The sequence below is a fragment of the Solenopsis invicta genome, chromosome 5 (assembly GCF_016802725.1).
Source record: "Solenopsis invicta isolate M01_SB chromosome 5, UNIL_Sinv_3.0, whole genome shotgun sequence".
Lineage (NCBI taxonomy): Eukaryota > Metazoa > Arthropoda > Insecta > Hymenoptera > Formicidae > Solenopsis > Solenopsis invicta.
This window is the reverse complement of record NC_052668.1, coordinates 18,058,594-18,081,207: the sequence shown is the minus strand read 5'-3', so window position 1 is coordinate 18,081,207 and position 22,614 is coordinate 18,058,594. Positions and strand designations below refer to the sequence as shown.

General features: G+C 38.4%; 3 protein-coding genes across 4 annotated transcripts; 2 read left to right on the top strand and 1 right to left on the bottom strand.

Moving 5' to 3' along the window:
* The first annotated feature begins 1,697 nt into the window (after positions 1–1,697).
* On the top strand, positions 1,698–16,465 carry LOC105205756 (sodium- and chloride-dependent transporter XTRP3). 2 transcript variants are annotated; one of them, XR_003268336.2, is made up of 13 exons: positions 1,698–2,009; positions 5,796–6,028; positions 6,649–6,669; positions 6,895–7,116; positions 7,228–7,338; positions 7,445–7,686; positions 8,151–8,298; positions 8,373–8,574; positions 8,657–8,816; positions 8,897–9,059; positions 9,316–9,516; positions 10,071–10,138; positions 11,470–16,465. XR_003268336.2 is itself a non-coding variant. In XM_011175257.3 (12 exons), the coding sequence occupies exons 1-12, from the start codon at positions 1,769–1,771 to the stop codon at positions 11,620–11,622; spliced, it is 2,097 nt and encodes a 698-aa protein (XP_011173559.1). In that variant the 5' UTR covers positions 1,698–1,768; the 3' UTR covers positions 11,623–16,465. The 2 variants fall into 2 exon arrangements, 1 of the variants encoding a protein (XP_011173559.1); XM_011175257.3 differs by lacking the exon at positions 10,071–10,138.
* A 339-nt stretch (positions 16,466–16,804) lies between these two features.
* LOC105205758 (dihydroceramide fatty acyl 2-hydroxylase FAH1) lies at positions 16,805–20,111 on the top strand. The gene is made up of 6 exons (XM_026131839.2): positions 16,805–17,743; positions 18,437–18,662; positions 18,769–18,929; positions 19,011–19,143; positions 19,350–19,469; positions 19,532–20,111. Exons 1-6 carry the CDS (start codon positions 17,387–17,389, stop codon positions 19,615–19,617), a joined length of 1,083 nt encoding a protein of 360 aa, XP_025987624.1. The 5' UTR covers positions 16,805–17,386; the 3' UTR covers positions 19,618–20,111.
* On the bottom strand, positions 19,655–21,217 carry LOC105205757 (NF-kappa-B inhibitor-interacting Ras-like protein). Its single transcript, XM_011175258.3, has 2 exons — positions 20,978–21,217; positions 19,655–20,878 (listed from the first exon to the last, which is right to left on the bottom strand). The coding sequence occupies exons 1-2, from the start codon at positions 21,074–21,076 to the stop codon at positions 20,369–20,371; spliced, it is 609 nt and encodes a 202-aa protein (XP_011173560.1). The 5' UTR covers positions 21,077–21,217; the 3' UTR covers positions 19,655–20,368.
* Between the last annotated feature and the right edge of the window lie 1,397 nt (positions 21,218–22,614).

The following is a 22,614-nucleotide window of genomic DNA, read 5'->3' as shown; positions in this document are numbered from 1 at the left end:
AAGCAACGAAACGCAAACGGGAAAAGAGACACTGGCTAGACGCGGTGGAGCGAGGAGTGGTATCAAATGCCTCGGAAGTCTCGCTCTTCAACGGCACCCGCGTGTCCGCAGCAACGTCAGTCCAACCCGTCCGAAGATATATCACCGAGTTTAAATAATAAGTCCGCCGATAATAAGCTCTCCGAAATCTTGTATTGAATCTGAAACAACGACAACAACGACGACGACGGCGACGACGGTGGCGGAGGTGGCAGCGGCAGCGGTAGCAACGACGACGACGTCGACGACGACGACGACGACGAGGAGGAGGAGAGGCAAAACGCTGACGTCTTCCTCGCGCGCAGGGTCGAGCCGAGGAAGACCAACTATGATGCTGGACTCGTGACTTCCAACTACATTGATCCGTAAACGGCAGCGACTTAAAGGAATCCGACTCTGACGAAACGGAAGACTGCTGACGCTGATTTCGACCGAAGCTGAAGAGGCACTTGTTTAAGGGCTGACAAGAGAACACCCTCTAAAACCGAGCTACTCTACTTTAAACTCCAAACATCGTGTCATCCCTGCTTCAAGAAACCAGAAACTAGAGCCTCTCGTCCCTCTTTCTTTCATCCCTTATTCTCTCTCTCTCTCTCTATCTCTCTGTCTACCTTTCACTCTTTTCTCTCCTTCTTTCTACCGCTGTCCCTCATTTCGGCATCTCGCTTCCGCGCGGAGGATCGATCGATATTTCGTCCCGACGGCGGCTATTAACGACACGCGTACTTTCATTCGCCCCTCCTCTCTCACACTTCGTTTTTTTCACGCTACGATTGCTTCCGAATGTAACGTTAGGTGCGCCAATCCCCTTGCAACCCGCCCCATCGCTTCTTCCATCAATGTCAGAGAACGCGTGCTGAAATTTGGCGTATTCTCCAAACCGTCAATATCTTAACAATATCCTTCAACAGCGAGGACTGTAACACGTGACTTGTACGAAAGCCCACGGAGTTCCCTCGTAACAACGCGTTGGCCGGCGCTCGATTTTTATCGGGTCACCTACGTGCCACCCACCCCGTTTCGCGGATCCTATGACGTATACTTCCTCGTACCTCGCACCCTTACCATCCTGCCACAGCCCGTTTCTACGCGGTTGCATATGCGTCCGCAAACAGTCAATAAGGAGTACCGTCGGGACACCCACGTATCAGAAAGAAACGAACGGAACTCGCATAGAAAACCATTCTTATCACGGCAGAGAAGGAGTGTAGGCGTAATATTAAGGAACGAATTGTTGCCGGTTGCACTTCGAGAAGGGAAAGATCGATCGCAGTATTTTTTCGAATATAGTGCGGACGCTGTTGACATTACGTATACATAGTGAAGATAATTCTTGTTGCTATTGTTATTGTTATTGTTGTTGACATTGTTGTTATCCCCGTTATTGCTGTACGCCCGCTGCCCATCCACTCCCGCTGAAGTCGACGAACGTCGCGGAGGTGGTAGTGGTAGTGGTATCGGTGAGGGGTTCGTAAACTCGCGGATGCAAAGATACGTGTTTTTGCCAAATCGTGTCGATAATTGAATACAGGAGAAGATCCGGAGTTCTCGTATATACACGGGGAAAGGGAAATAAACGAGCGGCAGGAAGTGGAGAAGTGGTACGTCGGGGTCGCGGATGAGTTTGGCAAACAAACACGAGGAGTGTGTTAAAGATCTCAATTAAGTACGCTACCCACCGGGAGGAGAGTGATCGATTCTTTGTGTACACATCGAGACCGACAGGAGAATGGTAGTCGAGGCCGGAAGAAATGGGCACGAGTTGGCTCCGTTGAACAACCACCGCCAAGTCCACAACGTGACGATCGTGGCGGCCGGAAGTCAAAATGTTACCGTCGGTCAGGAGACGAAGGAGGAAAACAGGGCGGCATGGAGCGGGAAAATGCAATTCTTCCTCAGTATTATCGGGTACAGCGTCGGTCTGGGCAATATCTGGAGGTTTCCTTATCTGTGCCAACAGAACGGAGGCGGTGAGTGTAAAATAAAATCGATAGCGAGGGATAATTGCGACGCGCGCGGATACGACGTGTCATCGTTTTAAACGTACGATATAACATTTAGACAAATGGAAATTTATTCATAAATGCGGAGCGGATAACATGACTGTTTTAACGTATATATGCTCGCTCGAACGTTGTTATTAGTAAACCGTGTGTTTTTATTTTTATGACCTTCGTGCAATAGACGACACCTCGGGGGTGTTCTTGAACCATATGCGTGTCAACGGATAGCTAGGTAAACTCCAATTTCCCACGTGTATGAGCACACCTAATAATATCTGCATATATTATACGGAGATATACGTATCTCTTATACAGCAACCACGTTGATGCAGTCTCGAGATAGCAACAACGCTTTTTTACGCACATGCACTATAGAATAAAATCACAGTGATTATATTACTTACGAGATTGGTTCAATATCAAAGAAAGTGATAATAAATTAAAAATATTACTGGTAAAAAGTTGTCTTATAAAATTACGAATTTTATGATTGTCGAGGCTGTTGAGTTCTTGTTTATTTTGTTACGCATTAATAAGACACGGAGTTCTTGAAAACTTGATAGCGTTCGACGTAAAGAAACATAAATTTTCTTTTCTATCGTTTTTCTTTCAAGAATTCGGCTTTCTGTACGCGGGTCAGAGCGTTTCCGGAGATGCACGGGAAAGAATTTGAATGAGCGTCAGTCAGGTTTGCGAAAGGTGTAAAGTGACACAATTTATTTCGAATTATTTACACAGAGTTGCTCGATACGCGATGGGTGTTGACGCATGTCAATGTGCATAAAGTTGCATGCAGTATTGGAAATAGTTTTTGCAACTTACGACCGCGTCGTCAGTCTCTACGGCGTCAGGCATAGAGCGAAAAAGAGCAAGGACAAGGCTGCTCGATATGAGGGCAGTGGAGTCGGTATAAGCGCATGGCTATACTAGTCAACGACTATTTTCAGGTATCCCGCAGTTCCACGCCGGGGTTAAATATAACTGCTACGAAATATTTCGCGTGCTCCCGTCCTTAGAAGCGGTCTTTTCCTTAGCATCGATCAACTTCAGCGGCTAATAAACTCCGCAGATATTACAAAACTTTCGTAATTTATCTTATTTTATCTCGAATCAGCCGAAGATACATCTTTTTTCCCACTTCTCCTTGGAATTTCATCCAATATATTAATATAAACGATAAAATACTTCCTGGTATCTCAGCGATCTGTAAAATTAACATGTGATAACGCTCGGCGGCGTATTGTAATTCATAACGAATAGTTTAGCCGCATCCAATTCTTTCAATTTTCATTAACTTTTCATAGTCAACTTTCGTTCGTATCTATTTGACCCATTTCTATTTTAAGTTACGCGGCACCTCTGGCGTGAATTCTGATAATTTTAAATTTTACAACTCTTTATTGTTTTTATAAACAAATATTTTATCGTCTCTCTTTATAACGAGGCTCTCTCCCCAGATTTTTGTAATAGGTCATGATTCTGCTTTAATTAACCACACCTCATTATTCTTCGTTTCATCGGAAGGCGATAGCGCATTTGCTTTACGCCGCTCTAGCGTATCATCTTTTTATTAAATGCCTTTTTTGCGTGGAAAAGTACACATAACGAAAGGTATACTTGCACAAGAGTCTATAGACTCTTCCGTGGTGCATAAGTAGAAGTTAATCAATCCTCCCGGGAGAAAACACAATCGTCGCATTTCCAATCACATTATTTACGTATGCTGCAGAAATATTTATAGTCTGCTTATTGTTATTACGCGTATTCAACGTTAAAAATGTCGCATCGCGATTGGTGAAATGAAATGCAGCGAACTCACTTCGCGAAGGAGACACATATTTTATTCATCGAGATAAAGTTAGTTCAAGGCTACACCTAATTTAATTCAACGTAACGTGAAAGGTCGACCAACTGCAAATAGGCATATCAGGCGTATGCAACGTCAATTTTCGTTTGGTACCACGTGAAATATGAGCGCGCAGTAACATTGCACGTGATGTTGTAATCCCGAAGGATTTTACGGACGCGAATTTTTCGAATGACAAAATACTATTGATTAGCTCGTGGAATTTCGCTCCTCTAGCTGAAATTATTTTAAGATTGCAATTTCGAGAGGAAAGGGGGGGGGGCGTAGCCCTTCTTATCAATCACGAACGGACAAAGCACGAACGGACAAAGCGGCTATTTAACATAAGTCTATTTTTGCGGAGGTAGGTCACGAGGCGCGCACGGGTAGGCCCTCGCGTGATTATGATGCCGGAGTTTATACACGCCGAAATCATATCGGTTACCATCCAACACAATTGCGCAGATCAAGTTTCCAATTGTCAGATTATCGTGCCGCTCCAACAACGTCTATCTCATCGCTCTAGGGTAATACCTTTGCCCGAAAGTACCAGGCACCTCACTTACGATCGAGATCCAAAATTAAATAGCGCTGTAATTTCGTTAGATTCAATTCCGGACGCAAATGCACGCGAAGAGGCTCGGTTCTAACCGATCGCGTACTTATTTATTTTTTTTTTTTTTTTAACACAGATTTAAGAGAAAGAAAATTCTTCTATTTAAAAAAGTAGAAGCATTTGAATTTGTTTTATTTTTAATAGTAAATATAATAAATTCAAAAAACCTGTAATTTTTTTGTTGAATCAATAACAGATGCGCTAATTGCATTGATTAAACTATTAACTATAACATCGACTATTACTGGCGCGAGAAACCATATGTATAATTATCACTGCGATTGAGTTTCATGTGATTTTTTTCAGTCGTAGGTACGCACACCTTCAGGCTAAACGAGTCTTTGACTCGGCTTTCAATGGAAATTTCCTCGTTGCGCCGCATCCGCGTCCGCGTCCGCCTCGCCGAACGCCCATTGATCGATCCATACCACTGTGTAACAGAAAGCACGCGACGACCTAACATCTGCCGCGCTGTGGTTCGCGGCTCTAATGTAATAGCGGCTTTAAACAGAGAGAGCTCTGGATTACGGGCCATTTAGGTGTTAAATGACGCATCAATTACCACAACATCGTATTAGCACAAAGCTCCGTGAGAACGCTGAGAGAACACAATCGCGATCGCGATCGCAATCGTGATCGATATGCGTCCGTTCCAGTTCCCCCGTCTACTTATCAAATTTTCAATCTCCGTTTCCGTTAATAATAAATCAAATCAAATATCAACATCAAAATTTAAAACGCTACAATATGGAATAAAAATTCATTCGCTGGATTTAAAGGAGTTATCCTTATTCTTCCGTTGCTTCGTATAACTTCGTCGCATATGCGTATAAAGAAATGCGTATCTTAACGTTTTCCAACCTACACAACCTCAGTTCTAGTTTGTGTATGAATACCAAAAAAATCGTCGAAGTGGTAGAGTGGTTGAGCGGGTTAGGACTTAGGTTGCTCGATCAATACAAGGCGCTCCAGCTCTTTCTACGACCGCGAAACTAGGCATCTAAAGGCAAAGGGAGAATAGGCCTTGTTAGGGACCGGGGATGCATAAAAGCGGATGAAACGATATATAGAAAATTAGTAAAGTAGAAAATAATTTAGACGAAATATCTATTTAATTCTATTAATAAACAAACTGAGAGACATGCTGCTATTGAAAAATTATTTTGTGTAATAAAAAAATTATATAATATATTTATATACAATTAAAGTTTGATTTTCTAATAAAATTTCGATATTAAATATAATGTCGAAGTTAAACAAGAATATTTACACGTGTGTATGTACATTTCAGGTGCCTTCCTCCTTCCTTTTTTCGTGATGCTCATCTTGGAGGGTATACCCCTCTTCCTGATCGAGCTGGGTCTCGGACAACGTATGCGGCAGGGCGCCCTGGGCGTTTGGAACACAATACACCCTTGGCTAGGAGGTATAGGAATCGCGTCGTGTATAGTGACGTTTTTCGTTTCGCTTTACTACAACGTAATTATTACCTGGTGCGTCTACTACCTCTTCAACTCGCTCGAGGTAAGCAGATCGATAAAGTTCGTAGCATCGGTTCGTAGCCCCAATTGACGCTACAGTAATCTGCGTCGAGACGTTTTAAGTGACTCTCCCTGTCTCTTCGCTATTTCACAGTTTAGATTTAAATAGGTAATGAAAGACGTCGCTTACGGTGAAACACGGTATTTAAAATCTGCCAATACTTCCAATAAAATTCACATCTCTATTAAAAATATCGACGACTCAATTAGATAAAAAATTAAAAGATTAATTGTAAGAAATTGTAAGAAAAATTACAAATAAAAAACTTTATCATATATTGAAAAGAAGTTGTTAAATTAACTAAATTCTTCAACTCGATTAAATTTCTTCAATTCAAGTATTCGTCTATATTTAACTCAAATACATAAAATATTTGAACTTTAAGCATTTATACATTTAACTTAAATACATAAATACTTGAAGAAATTTAATCAAGTTGAAAATTTTAGTCAAATTAACAACTTTTTTCTCAGTGCAAGAATATTGATGCCCAAATGTAACTAGTAGCAACGTCTTTGTAATGACAAAATATAAATTAATATTTTCCATGAATTTGCAGACTATTAATGACATCTTTGTCTTTTTTTTCATGTTTCAATTAGGCTATCACGATTAAATTTGGTGTAAGTATCAATTTTTTGTATATAATGAGCAATATTGCGTTGTATCGCTGTAGTTACACACATTAAGTTACATAAATTTCATAAAAGAGTAAAATGTAAATCTCGTCACAATGACGGTGTTTCAATTCAACGTTCAAAGTGCCGCTCTAGCTTTTACAGCGCAATAACAGTATGCCCGTTAAAGCGTACATCGATGATCTATTTGCATATTCTGACGTAATTTAGGAATCACTGCCGTGGGCAAAATGCCCGGAATTGGATGGAAAGCCGGTCGAGGAATGTGTCAGGAGTTCGGAAACCGAATATTTTTGGTACAGGACTACTTTGGATGCAGCACCGTCCATTGAGGACGGCCAAGGTCTCAAATGGTGGATCGTACTCTGTCTCTTGCTCAGCTGGATCGTCGTGTTTTTCATCGTTATGAAGGGAATACAGTCGTCCGGCAAGGTAAAAATAGATTTATATTGATAAATCAGAACCAATTTCCTCAATCGATATTAGAATTAATCGTGCTGCCACTTTTCCGTCAACGCGGTGACAAATCATTTTTTCTTCCAGGTGGTATACTTTACGTCCATGTTTCCGTATCTCGTGCTAACCATCTTCTTCATCCGCGGGATAACATTGAAAGGTGCGGGCGCCGGACTGGCGCACATGTACACGCCAAAGGTGAAGATCGATTCCGACCGGAGTTGACCTTACGAGAAGAAAGCGTTACGGACAAGCAATTTGCCAAGTATTAAAGTTAACATTTACTTTACTTTCTTCGTTCTAGGTCGAGAAATTGGCTGAACCAATGGTCTGGCTTGATGCGGCGACTCAGGTCTTCTATAGCTTCGGACTGGCGTTCGGCTCCCTGATCGCGTTCGGCAGCTACAACACTCCCAACAACAACTGCGTGAGGGACGTGATCCTGGTGAGCGTGTGCAACGCGTTTACTGCCATTTACGCGAGCGTTGTCATTTTCGCCATTTTGGGGTTCAAGGCAATGTCAAACGTGGACAAGTGCGTTGTCAGGTAATGCGACCGCTAGAGCGGCCATCGTTTCCTAAATTCGCCATCGCGAAGAGGGTAGTGAGAAAAAAACGTCCACGGCTGCGGAGATGTGTCTTTAAACGACCATGATAGCTGTTGCCACTTGTTCAAGATAGAAGATATGCGTGTCGTCGCTTTATAGTACTATCAATGTATAATGATACAAAAGTACTAATTAAATTAAATTGTAAAAAATGTTACATTAATAATGTATAATAACTTGTATGCTAATAATATTGTTGAAATTAAACTGCCAAAATTAATTACATTAATAATGTACTTATATCACAATTTAATTTAATTAAATTGCAAGTGTCAGACGAGTCAATGGCTGAGCATTTAGAAATGGGAGGGATCAAGTCATAATGGGGAGGGACGAAATATACTGATCGTTGGCGAACAATAGAGGGACACGGAAGATATATATTAAATCGCTTTTATTTTAGCGCGAAGGATACCCTGATACAACATGGATTGCTGGGTAATTCGACCCCATTCGAGTTCGAACAATACGAAAAATTTATGAACACCTTCAACTCTTCAAGCATAAACATCACAATGAAAGAATGCAGTCTCAGCACCGAATTGGACAAAGTGAGCAATGATAATCTCACAAATTCCGTTGAGCGTATGATGAAATAATTAAGCGACAATCCTCTTTCACATAGGCTGCCGAGGGCACCGGATTGGCTTTCATCATATTCACGCAGGCGATCGTAGAATTACCAGGCGCGCCGTTTTGGTCTTGCATTTTCTTCATGATGCTTCTCGCCCTCGGCCTGGGCTCGCAAATCGGATTACTCGAGGGTATGCTGTGCGTAATCTTCGACATAGATCTCTTCAAGAGAATAAAGAAGCAATACATGACAGGTGAGCGCAATCTATTGATTGATATATATGTCGAAACGTCATTGATAAAAAAAAATATCCGTTTTAATCACGACTTGCGCAGGAGTTGTCTGCATCATATGCTTTTTCGTGGGGCTCATCTTCTGTACTGGCGCTGGAGAGTATTGGCTGAAGATGTTCGACAGTTTCGCCGGTACCATCGGTCTCGTTATAGTCGCCCTGATGGAAATGATCTCCGTGGTCTACATATACGGTCACGAAAAGTGAGTTGAATTAATCCGCGACTGCGACATTTATCTTTTATGAGATTGATTAACGGATTAATTGCACGAATGCTGTGCAGATTTACGAAGGACATCGAAGAGATGACCGGATATAAACCTGGGCTTTATTGGCAAATCACGTGGCGATTTCTCGCTCCCTTAATAATGGCGGGCATCCTTCTGTTTAGCGTCGGTTCCATGTTCATCACGAAACCGCAATATTCGGCATGGAATGCGACAACGGTAAGATTACATTGTAAAAAAGTTTCTTCCGGACAAATCATTTCCTTTGATTTAAATAAATATTAGTATAAAATGATTTATTTTTAAACTCTGGAAATATTTTTTAATCGCGGAAATGATGTTAAAAGATAATATTTATTTAAAAATAAAATTTTTTTCGATATACGTACACATAATTTAAAGTATGTATTTAAAATATATATTTATTAATATTAAAAATCTTATCGTTATAGTAATGTTTTCGCTTAATTTTCAGGGTGAGGCAAAAAAAACGGATTATCCTGGCTGGGTGCTGGGCATCGCCGGCATTATTATTTTGGCGGGTATTGCTCCGATTCCGATCGTTTACATTTTACGTCGTTTCCAATTGGTGAAACTCGACGTGGACATACATCAAGGCAGTATTCGACGTATCGACACTACCGTTTCTACTAAGGAGATGATGGGCGACGTTGATGTAAGTACAACTTATTATTGGGATCGTAGACATTTCTACATGTATTTACATGTAGAAATCCAATTAGTTACTTTGGAAGTTGTGTAGTAAAAAGAAGTTGTTCGCGGAGTAAAATATTATCCGCGAAAATAGCGTTTGTGGCTTGCGATCGTGATGGAATGTATGTAAAATTCGTGACAGATAGTCCACTCTGACTGGACGAATTTCACATATAAATAAACGCACATTATCTCTTCCCCTTGAAGCTAATTGTTTTGGACAAGATTAGCGTTATTCCTTTCCTTAAAATAATTGTTTCGAACAAGTAGCGTTGTACCTCTGTGAGATAACTCCTACCCAAACGGAATAGCTTAATTAGCGCACCACGGGCTAACGAGTGTCATGCCATTTGATCATCAGCGTGGCCTCGCGCGATTAAAACAGACTTGTAAATCGCGGTGTTGCTCATGTCAATTCCTCCTAGTCGTTGCGTAAGCTGTTCCTCATGGTGAGCCAATTAAGCGTGCGTGCGTGACACACTTTGGGTAACTCACAATTGAACGTACGATCTGCAGTTGTAGGTAAGCATCAATTGAGTCTGTGGTAACGTCGATTACTCGATATCCCCGTAGCTACGTTACACGTGAGTTCGCAGTATCAACTTTTGAGAATGCATCCTCTGAATGTTACTCCTAGTGCATTCATCGTACACGATGTACATACATCGTAAACATCGTGATTCTAATTTCTGTCTTCTGATTTTCTGTCTCTCTTTTCTTTGATAAATTATTATTCGTCGAGTTTAAAATCGCAATTAACTGCACGATTTAATAATGAAAGAATACTATTCCGACATTTCTAAAAAAATCTCTGATATGCTCTTCGAGTTAAAATGTATCATCATCATTATCATCAGCATAGAATGCATGATTAGATCTTTCAAGTCCTTGTAAAATAAGATGAAAGAATATTCGAACAAAAAAAACGAGATAATATTAGAAATCTTTCCCAGAACTATTTTTCACAAAAAAAAAATCTGAGATTGATGTTGACAGGAGGTATTCTAAATTTAAAATACGTGTGTATTTGTAAAACGTCCTCTTAAATATTATACATTTAATACAGCTTTAAATCATATTCCCAAAATCAGTAAAATTTATAATCAGCACAGATTACAAAAATTAGTTTTGCAATTTGGACAGTAATAAAATGATAATGGTATTTTTATATTAAAGTGTTGTCACAAAAAATTATGAAATATATACACATCGTTAATGCAATAAATCAGCATGCTTGTGCTTTCGGTAAGTATGTGTCCCGTCCCGAAATTTAGCCTGATTAGCATGTCAAACATGACAACCCACATTCTCATTCAGGGCTCACGTCACGCTTCACCAGGAATGAAGCTTCACCAGAAACGCTCGAGTATGTGTAGGACAGTACGATTGATCGGTTGAGAATTAAAAGTGGTCTGTCAACTATCAAATTTCGTATTCGATAAAAGATTCTAAGAACCTTGCCCAGCTTAACCTTTTCGCCATGCGGAAATAAGAAAGCAAACAGCTTAAAAGTAGAGGTTATTTACGACTCCTCGATAGCGAGCTAAAAATTTATAACTTGCGGGAGAATCAGAAACTCATAAATAGCTTCTGCTTAGAAGTACGTGCTATTTGTTTTTTCGATTCTTACGCGGTGATGAATGCGAACGGAAGTTGAACAGATGCGAAATCTGGATCACTTGTGATACTGAACCTTTCGATTTTTTTCAAGTGAAATAGCTCCTCTTTTTACATGCGGTTTTCAGAATTGAAAAGATGACTCTTACTACTAACGAATCTGTAAACTGCGATTAAAAAGAGTAATTATTTTGATGTTGAACTTTTATTCCAAAAATTCAGATTGTGGCCTATAATTCTCTTAGCTGATTTATCGCACTTTAGAAAACATTTAACACGTGAATTTCTTAATTTTCAGCTTGACGAATATCACGATCGGCTCGAGGACTTCCCGGAAGAAGACGAAGACGTTAACAGCGACGATGATACAAACGCCGCACCGACTATGAGTAAATTAGCTAACAAAGCAATGAAGGGTAGGGCCTTCAAAATGGAAGTAATGAACTTTTAAAAACGTATAATCAGCGAGACCTCTTCCGTTTGTTCGTGAGTTGTACGATAATAACAGATATCAGATTATATATATATAAAGACCCAAAAAGATTTGCTAAATTATCTCTAGAATTTGCGAGATAAATTTATGCTCTCTATTATTATATAAAAAAGTATACACACTAATAAAATAGTTATTTTGTCTTACAGTCACATGTAAACATTCACGAAAAATAGATTTTAACAAAGAATAATATATATACATATAAATATAATTATATATATTTATGTTTATAATTACATTATAACTCATAATGTATATATTATGTATATATTATTATCTTGCTACCTTATCTCTGATTTGAAAAATAGTTTTGCTATAAAGACTCAGTTTATTCAAGTTCTGGATAAGATTTAAATTTTATTTTAAGTCTTTAATTTCTATGTAAAGATTTTACAAATTTAGTCTTTATATATCTATAATTATTGATACCTCTCAGGGCGCTGTGCGTCTTTAAAATTGAACATATCGAGCAAATGAACAACAAATGAATAGCGACCAATGTTATTTAATACTCTTTTTAATGTATCTGGAGCATTACGAATGAATGCATCAAACGCGAATCAAACATCAACAATGTATATTCAACACGATTTATATCTCTTTTAAAATTTAATGAGGAAAGTTCGCGTCCTCTCATTGTTCATTTGCTCGAACGATAGGGTACGTCGATCGTTCTTCTCGTACATTATATACGTAAATCTGCGTTAAATGGATCTAGGGTAAACCGCGAATTCACTGTAAATCGAGCTCAATCTGTCGGATCGCGACACCACCAAAAGCAATATGTAATACGGAAATACATTTTAGAGGTGTGGCGCAAAAGAGCGACCAACTGCGTAGCGACGGTTCAGTGTTCAAACTTTACCGTCGCGCATCGACACTTCCAGGTAAAATCGCGAATTATCAGGTGAATCACGATAGCGTAACGCGTATAGCGGGCAAAAAAATAGCGAAGAGAATAGAATGTTCTGGCTTTTTAGTATCGTGTGATATGGAGACGATCGGACGTGGGATCCTGGATTTCGTCCGTGTCAATTCAATTTTAATTAAATGCGATTTTTTTAAATAGATCGGTAGTTTGATCTACGAAGGATGAGAGAGAGAGAGAGAGAGAGAGAGAGAGAGAGAGAGAGATGGTCGAAGAGACTAGACAATAAAATTTAACGTAGTCGAATTGTTAGCCCAACGTAGACGATTTGTTTACTGCTTTCTACATCGTCCCGGTGTAATGTGTACTTTTGATTCCTCCGAGGTTCTACCTTATGCATGTCATGACTGTTCAGAGCTGATCGATCTTGTTTTCGAAGATATTCCATAAGTAATATTTACTAAACAAAATTACTTTTTTCATTAATTTCTGGATTGTTAATTCTTACATTCTTTTCACTATAATTAACACATTTTAAAAAAAGAAAATTATTTCTTTCTTTTATAAGTACATAATATGTGTCATTTGAGTATAATATTTCAGTTTGGAAAGCATAAATTTTCTTATACGTCTGTATAATATAAAATAATATGCTATTAAAAGTATATGTATACATTATGTATACATTTTACATTTTTAATTTAAAACATTAATTAGTTTAGTATCTCGTATAAAAGAATGGAAAAAGGAAATACGATCGATTAAATCAATGTTAGCTAACGATACGTTCGGCGCTCAGTTCGGCAAACGATTACGTCAAACACGTGTAAATTACGTTTTTAATTGATAATTGGTTAAATTACATTACGCAAGAAAGTAATTATCCATATTAGTTTTAAAATTGTCATGAAAGTAATGTAGTTTTCATTTTTACTCAAATACGCGGTCATTAACACTAGGCTATCATTAATTTAAATGTTGTAGGAAACGTCGTAGAAGCGATGTCTTAGATTCTGTATTGCTAATTTCGCCAGAAAAGAAAAAAACCGAGAATTCGCGCGGTGCCATTAAGACATTTCGATAAGATATATTACCGATGCAGGACATGCTGGTAGAATTAAACTTGGCATCGTGTTGCACGAGATATCCCGCGCTCGTTTCTCGCGAATGCGCGCGGGAGTCTTCCGCTATTGCAAGAATGACAGATCTCTTTCTTTCGAGAAGAGCAGTCCCTCGCGCGGGGCACTCAGCATCGTTTGGCTGGTCCAGCTATTTTGGGTACGGAAATATTATACACATATACCGATTTTCCGCGCTAGGACGGATGATCAACGTGGTGGTCGGTATGCCAAGTCCCATCCTCCGAGTCCTCGCCCTTGTGAGACAATGTGATGACATATTGATGTTAAGAAAAACGTCGGTCGAATAAACGTAATGTCAATAATAATTAAACAGAAAAAAAAATGCGATCCGGAAGTCACGCGTGCGAATTCCTGTGCGTGGTGTTCCCTCATTCTCGTAGAGACGCGAACCAAGCACGGGAAGGCGCGCCACCATTGATCATCCTCTATCTTACTTATATTGTACATACTTTAAACTGCGATCGATTAATCGCAGCGTTAAATCAGCGGGAACGAGTACGCAGTACCGGGGACTAATTCGCCGAGAGAAGGTCAAATTAGTGATCGGCGCTGTGCAAACGAGCGCGTCACAGCTTGCGCCGAGATTGCAAGGAAGATGGTACGCGAAATGTAAAATAAGAGCGATCGGGAGATCATTATATTAATGACATTACGAATTCGATGAAACGAATGCGTAACGCGTGTGTGCCATTATTGTAAATAATAACTCGTGTGGCGTGATGTCACAAATCGCATCTAAATTGATACCTCGTGAGATACCTATTTTTTGAATCGCTTAGAATATAATGTCGACATACATCCGTTACCGATTTACTTTCTTCCCTATCTCCTATGTGAAAGTACATTGTCCTTCGCTTCGTGTACGAAGGACGTAAGTTTATAGGAACTATGTCAGAAGGTGACATATATAAATCGTTGCGCAAATTATTCTTTTTTTCTACAAATATAAGTTGTACGATAAGCGATAGTTATGCACACCGTTCCGAAGAAATTTACGAGATAACGTTAACTAAATGTAAAACGCGTGACGCAACAAAAGCGGATTTTCGTTAAGCGCCATAATTTCAAATTTGTTTAAATTTTAAGATTATACCGTCCGAGATCGTCCCTACGATCATCCCCGGTGTAAAAAAGTCGCATCATTTTTGTATTATTAATTTTATTTTTTATAGCTTTAAACAGCGCGCGCTATACGTAATATTTATTATTTTGATGATTGAGTAAATTTTTTTAATTTAATTCATTATTTTTTTATTATAATTAGAAAGATACAAAACTAATTAATAAATAACATAACACGTGATTAATTACTATTTGGATTTATCTAGATAGTAATTAATTACGATGCAACTTATATGATTGCAAATGAAAATATTGGAATGAGGAATTAGCAGAAGAAATGTTACTTTTCCTCATTATAAAGAAAAACGTTAAATTCTATTTGATTAAACCTTTTCTTTGATCAAAAAGTTTTTGTTCGTTATGCAAAAGAAGAGATATTTTTTTCTGCTTCGGAAAGCCTCGAGGAAACCTTTTTTTTATTTTAAGAAACTGAGAAGTATTTTTGTATATTGCTTTAAATCAAAGTAATTAATACAGCGTACATTGATTATTAGCACAGAGTAGGGTATCTCAGACCCCACAATTTAAACTTAACTTTTTAATTCTCGTTTGAGCAGAATGAACAAAAAATTAAAATTAATCTTGATACAATAATTTCCTATGTTTTTATGTTCCTAAATATTCTTTCATTAGAAAACTAATGAAAGTAATTAGGTCCAACATTAGGTTCAAGATAACCACTAGAAAAAACATCTGAAAAGAAATTTGTATGTGTGTGTATGAGTGAGAGAGAAAGATCATCACTATAATTGTGTCAACTTCTTCCACGTCACTCGTTAAGAATTAAGGATTTGCAATCGTCAATGCGACATTCCTTCTTCTCGAATCGAACTCTCCGCGCATATATGTAAACTTAAATTGTAAACAAAACCATCTTCGACAATTTAACAATTGAGGAATTTAAATACAACGGTTCTTGGCCTATCTTCTTATCAAAACATTCAAATGGCACCGTAAACACAGAGAACACACGCTTGTCCTCTCGTTTCAGTATTTATTCGAGTTTCGCTTTATGTCCGACGCGCTCGGTAATTCCTCGAAGTGATATATGTACATATAGTTATAAATGATATAATTAATGTTGGATAGTTCTATCTGGAGATCTTATAATCAGAGTGACCATAAGATAGCCACTTGGTTTACCCAATTTCGAGAGAGAGAAAGACAAGACAAAAATAAAAAAAAGATTAAAGAGAAACAGCTAGTATTCTCTCTCTCTCACATAATCTTGATCACCTTATGGTCAAACTCTGATTATAGGTCTCTAGGTCTGTCTTAGGTTGCTGAAGTTCAGTTAACGTGCACACTCCTCATCGGAAAAGTAAGAGTCTCTATCCTGCGAAATTTCCCTAAGTTACATGTAACTATTAAGAAAACGCGCGAGTGTAACGTATTTCGTTTATTAGGTTTATACGTAATGATAACAACTTTAGTTAGACGAGATCGATTTCGATAGTAAACGAGTACTTCCGATTATATTTAATTGCTCGACACACTATGTATGTTTTTTTTTTATAGTGCGCGGATGCTCAAATTGTAATTTGTCCTCAAACTTGAGCATTATCGACTAAATACTTTTAGCGACTGATACTTTAGACGTTTACTAGGACACAGTGTACACAGGATTCAAAGCGTTTAAATAAAAAGCTTATTTATTGCCGAAAAATGCGTTGTCTTCTAGTATCTGTTTTACAAAAAAAAAAGATGGTGTTGAATCAACAGCGTCAATCTAATTGAAAATATCTTGTTAATTCAATAATAGTATTAATGAAACAAAAGATTAAAAGTAAATACAATAACAAAAATAGTTGAGTAAATAAAATTAGTAATAGCCCGTAATTTTATGTTTAATTAAATCAAACTGCGTTTTAATTCATATTACAATATTCTTTTCAGTGTACTCTTTCTCTAAAGATATAGAACTGCATCCCAGCAAATCGACGTCATTCTAATGGCATCTTTTACGATGATACCAAAATAACGTTAGTTAACTAGCTGAAGTATGGATGTTGCATAAGGTTCACGCTTCATAAGGCATGCATGAACTTTTAATTCGCGGCAAATTAAAAGCTCATGCATTTCTTAAGAAACTCGAACATGCGATTCTACGAGGCTTCGGTGGAGAAACAATTAGACTCGTTAAAAATTGTTAAATTTTTGAACCTTAAATGTGGGAGACTTTTATAATAAAATTTATATAACACGATTTACTTGATTTCGCGATTCGGTTTAAATTAATTGTGTGTGTACGTACATCTATATTTTATCAGATATCACTTCAGAATGATTTAGTATGGCTCCGGTATATATATAGGTATATAGATATTTCGTATCTTTTCATTACATACGTGCAAATAGTAATCTTGATTATCGCTGCGATACCGTATTTAGCATGATAGTGTCGCTGTTTACGAGGTATAATACGATCATCGAGTCCTCCCACGCAACATATACGGCAAAATCTTATCTGTATAGTGAATTACCGAGTCACATAACGTCAGCTATTTAGTAGAATGCACTAGAGTGTACGGTGCGCACCGAGTCTTACATCACGCGAGTAGCTGCATGCTTTTTTTCTTCTTCAGAAATGGCTACCCGAGGTAAAAACTTCGATAGTATAAGTCATCGTTCGGAAAGCGACGGGAGTATCTTCAAAATGACGGACTCCGACGGAGGCTCTACGGTTTGTGCGAACAAAACGGAAAATCATCACAGTAACGACAAATCGTGGAAAGAATCGTCAGAGTTTCTCGTCAAGTATCGTAATCGCATTTATGATATTTCTAATTTTCTGAATTATCATCCCGGTGGGAAAAACACGCTCAGCCGTCTCAAGGATCAAGTCTTAGATGGAGAGCTAGCAAAAAATCCTCATTCCAAATCTGCATATTACCTTCTCGAAGAATTTGCTGTGAAACAACAAGAGAGATACAACGAATGCGAAGTAAGTAATTTATAAATAAAAAAATAACAAATAATATTTATATTATTAAAAAAAAAATTATTTGCAAGTATGTATCATATTTACACATCTCGATGTTAAAATCGTTAAGAATTATTTTAAACAGCCATTTCTTTTTACTTTGTGTACTTTGCTTCAGATTTCAATAAATACAATTTTATTTGTAATTTTATGTGCCGTTTGAATTCTTTAACATATATTTTATATTACGTATTTTAATTTTTTTCTGATATTTTTTTACACGCACATAAAACTGTAAATAGAATTCTATCTAGAAGCGGTCACATTAATTGCGATAAAAAATAATTATGAACAAAAATGAACTTTGTAGTCATGTATAAAATAAAATGATATTCGCTTCGACTACACGATTTGCACGTAACACATGTTCGATTTATCTAGTAGGATTGGTTTATCTCGAAGTTTATCTCAGTTCTACGAAACCGTACATACACGACATATAGATAAAAAAATATTGAGATAAGTCGATATAGAATCATAAAAGTGATATCATCTATATTTTTACGATTTTCATAAATAAAAAATATAAAATATATATAATACATATATAAAAAAAAATATATATATATATAATAGGCTAAAAATATTGAATAAGTAAACAATGAGCCTTTAAAAAAAGTCGTCGCCTATTACAACAATTGTGTTTTATTTTAGAATCTGATTGACTGGAACGCACCGATCTTATGGCAAGTGGGTTTTATGGGCGACCGATATTGGGAGTGGGTTAATCTGCCAGTTAACAGACCTATTCGCTATTTCGAATCGGAAATTTTAGAGATGTTATCGATTACGCCATGGTATATCTTGCCGATTGTTTGGTTGCCTATAGCTACGTATTTCCTTTACATGGGTTGCGTCTCAAAAATTTCGACAAACATTGGTAATTCGTACACTATATTTACAGTAAAGAAATAGTAAATATGCACGAAAATTCCTATGTACATGTGCCATATATACTTCATCGTAAAATGCATATTTTCTTTTAGCAATCACAGCACAAAACATTTTACCATCTATTGTTTTGGGACTATTTATCTGGACCGTTGTGGAATACTTTGTTCATCGAAAAGTATTTCACTTTGAACCACCGCATAATTCAAAAGTATTAATTACTCTACATTTCTTGTTCCATGGAAGTCACCATAAAGTGAGAATCCTTACCTGATATTTTAAACTTAAAATTGAAATATGTATTTTATCAAATATATATTAAAGTTTATATCAATAGGCACCATTGGATGAACGAAGACTTGTATTTCCACCAACATTCAGTTTATTTGTGGCACTAATCGTTTGGAACCTTTATAAGCTAATATTTCCTCAGGCAATAGTTCACCTGGTCGCCGCTGGTACTATGATAGGTACTGTATTTATATATTTGTTTAAGGATTAATTACTTGTTTTGAATATTAAAAGCACTTTGTTGTTAGTACATAAGTAATTAATTTCATACCAATCAAATACATAAATATAATAAAAATAAATGTGGCATAAAATTTTTTAAAAGCATTATATCTAGATATATTGAAACAAATTATTTCAAACATCTGTAAAATATATTTTACAGGCTATTTAAGTTACGATTTAATACACTATTACTTGCACAATGGAGCACCTACAGCAGGATCATATCTATATACGATGAAAAGAAGACACAATTATCATCACTTTGTACATCATGATCAAGGTAACTAACATCCAAACTGATATTAATATATTTAATAAAAAATTAATCGTCATTTCTTGTAGGATTTGGTGTTACCAGTGAACTATGGGATCGATTACTTAAAACGGATCTAATTCTGCGAAAATTAAACGAACCTTTGAAATGGTAAAATAACTTGAAGAAAATACATTTATTGATAGTATTCATTCATTTAATATTTTTATTATATAAATAGTAATAATTTATTATTGAAATAATCATAATTTTAATAAGTACAGAATATTATTTTTATATAAGTCATGTTACACTTTCAAACTTAACCACAGGCATGGTTTAAGTACATTTCTTAAATCTTTAATGTTCATTTCCACCAATGCACATTAATTTTGATCTTTGTTTAACTTTTTATCTTTTTCTAGTTTCAGATAGAGATAAAGAGTAAGTTAAACTGAGATCAAATTAATCTACATTTGAAATGCACATGAGAGAGATTCATTAAACTTTTTATAACATATTTAAGTGATTAAATAATAAGTCTTTTAAATAACTATAATCAGTCACAAAGTAAAATATTGACAAACTTGTATTTTGATAACTTTGTTATCATGATAAATTTACATTTATTCTGACTGAATAAATGTATCAAACAATGCTTTAAACCAGCAAAGTTGTTGATTTCTTAAGTACATAACTCATGGTATGCATCCATGATTGCTACAAATTCATTTATATCCCTTTCAACGCCTAATATCACATACGAGGTCAACAGAAAAATATATATACCATTATTGAGATCTCAAAGCATGTCTGCATGATGACTGTTTAGTCAACGTTAAATACATTATACCTGAGTGGAAAATTCACAAGGGACTTGTATTGCCACTATATCTGGATTAAATCGTTAATTAAATGTGTAATCATCACTGCGCCTCAGCCTTGACATTTTTCCTACCCATACTTAATTGCGAAAATGTACTTTTATTAGCAGGAGGATTCAGCTTGGATGACAAATGCACAAACGCCTCAAACAGAGCTGATCTATCCATGATATTTACCTCGTAATGCTTAACCTTCTCTCTGGTGCACCAGTTGGTGGCTTTGCTCACAGTGTTCTCCAAATTATTCATCACGGTATCGGTTTTCGTAGTCCGATTACCAATCACAATCACAGTTATCTCCTTCTTGTCCTTATTCTTATCGATGTCCTTCTTCAGAGGGAAAAGAACATCGAGAGATTCGGGTTTGCCAGTATCGTACACCAGGACGTAACCGTCGGCGAAGCCGAGATAATGTCGCGGAAGCTGCTGATTGTTTACATTGCTCTGCAGAGATTCAAGCCCGGCTGTGTCGTAGAATCTGATCTTTTCCTTTGTGCCCCGATCAGTTTCAATGTTGGCGACATAGATGTCCTCGATTGTGGGATGAATTTCCTGCAATTGATTATCAAATATACATATATCGCGATCCTCATATACAGCGTCCCACGAGCGTGAGAGATCTAACGGTACGATATAACCTAAAACGCGTACCGTCTTCGCGTCGACATTTCCATATATGAGCTGCTCCAGCAGGGCGGTCTTACCAACGCCTTTCATCCCGCAAACGACTACCCTCGTAGTCTTCCCCATGCCTGGATCTTCGTTATATATCAATTTTCTCACGTGGTGATGACATCAGAAGCGTTTGACATTTTTGACAACCAGACGATGGTCGTCAATGGTCGTCCGTCGTCCCTAGTCGTCCCGTGCAAGGCACAAGGCTACCAACTCCATGACGGCAATTAGGCGGGAATCGAGTGGAGGGGCGCTGCCCGCGGCACGACGGCCGAGCGCGCGTACACAAATTTTAAATTTTTCCTATGCTAACGGCTTATGCGCGATTTAGTGAGTCGCAATTTATGCGAGCGCAATTAGGACGAGACGCAAATACTGAAATGTGGGGGCGAATAAACAGTAAATTGACTCACCGTTCGCTGATCGCTCCGTCCAGCTCCGTCTCGTAGTCTCAACTGGTCTCAACCGCCGCTTTCGAAGATCCAAGATCCTCCTCCTCTCGATTCATACTTGGCACAAACGCGCGACACTTGGTTCGTTTTCGGCACCCCGGGTACTCACGCCCGTCGAAAACTCGAGATACGGGATGCGGGGCAACGGAGAAGACGCGATTGAACGCGCGACGCGACTTCGTGCCATCCCGACCGATCATTGTCGTCTGAGCGACACGAAGGATCCAAGATTCTCCTCACAACGATTCGTCTTGATTCATACTTGGCACGAACGCGCGAGCCTTCGTTTTCAGAACTCTCCAAACCCTACTTCTGGTGCTCACGCGCGCGTCGAAAACTCGAAATAAGAGGCAGCGGAGAAGCTGCGAAACACGATTGAACGCGACCCGACTTCGCACCATGCATTCGACACGACGGATGTCGCTACGAAGGCCGACACTTCACTTTCGGCAGTCCACGACACTCTCGAAACACTCGCTCGCATCAAACAATCGTACGGGATGACGAGGGTACGAGTTGAAATGCGCTGCGACGCACCATAACCTTCCGCCGTGCTCCCTAACCGACCGACTGCTGGCACTGCGTACTGCGTAGCGGCGTGACTGGCGCGTGATCACACTCACGCGCATGCGCGCCACTGCGCCGTTACCGCCGCTGCTACGCAGTGCCAGCAGTCGGTCGGTTAGAGAGCACGGTCGAACGTCGTGGCGCGTCGCGGAGCATTTCAACTCGCATCCTCGTCGTCCCGTACGAGTTTTTGACGCGAGCGAGTGTTTCGAGAGTTTCGTAGAATGTCGGAAGTGAAGTGAATTGTCGGGTGTTCGTGCCATCATTCGTCGTCAGTTGGATGCGATGTATTGTGCGAAGCTGTGTCGCGTATAATCGTGTTTTGCATCTTCTCCGCTGCCTCATATCCCGGAGTTTCCGACGCAGAAAGATTATTGCAAGGAGTAAGGTCCGGGGATGGATGCCACCGCGATATCTAATTGGTAAGTAAAACCTACGTTTACGCTCCATCGTAATTACTCGGTCATCCGAAAATGTACATACGGCAAAAGCGATACCGCGCCGCGGCGGTACAGATACATAGAGACGCGCACTGCTGCGGGGCATGGCGTCACTTTTGACGCGTGAAGTTGACCGCGCGTCGCGCGAGAGAGA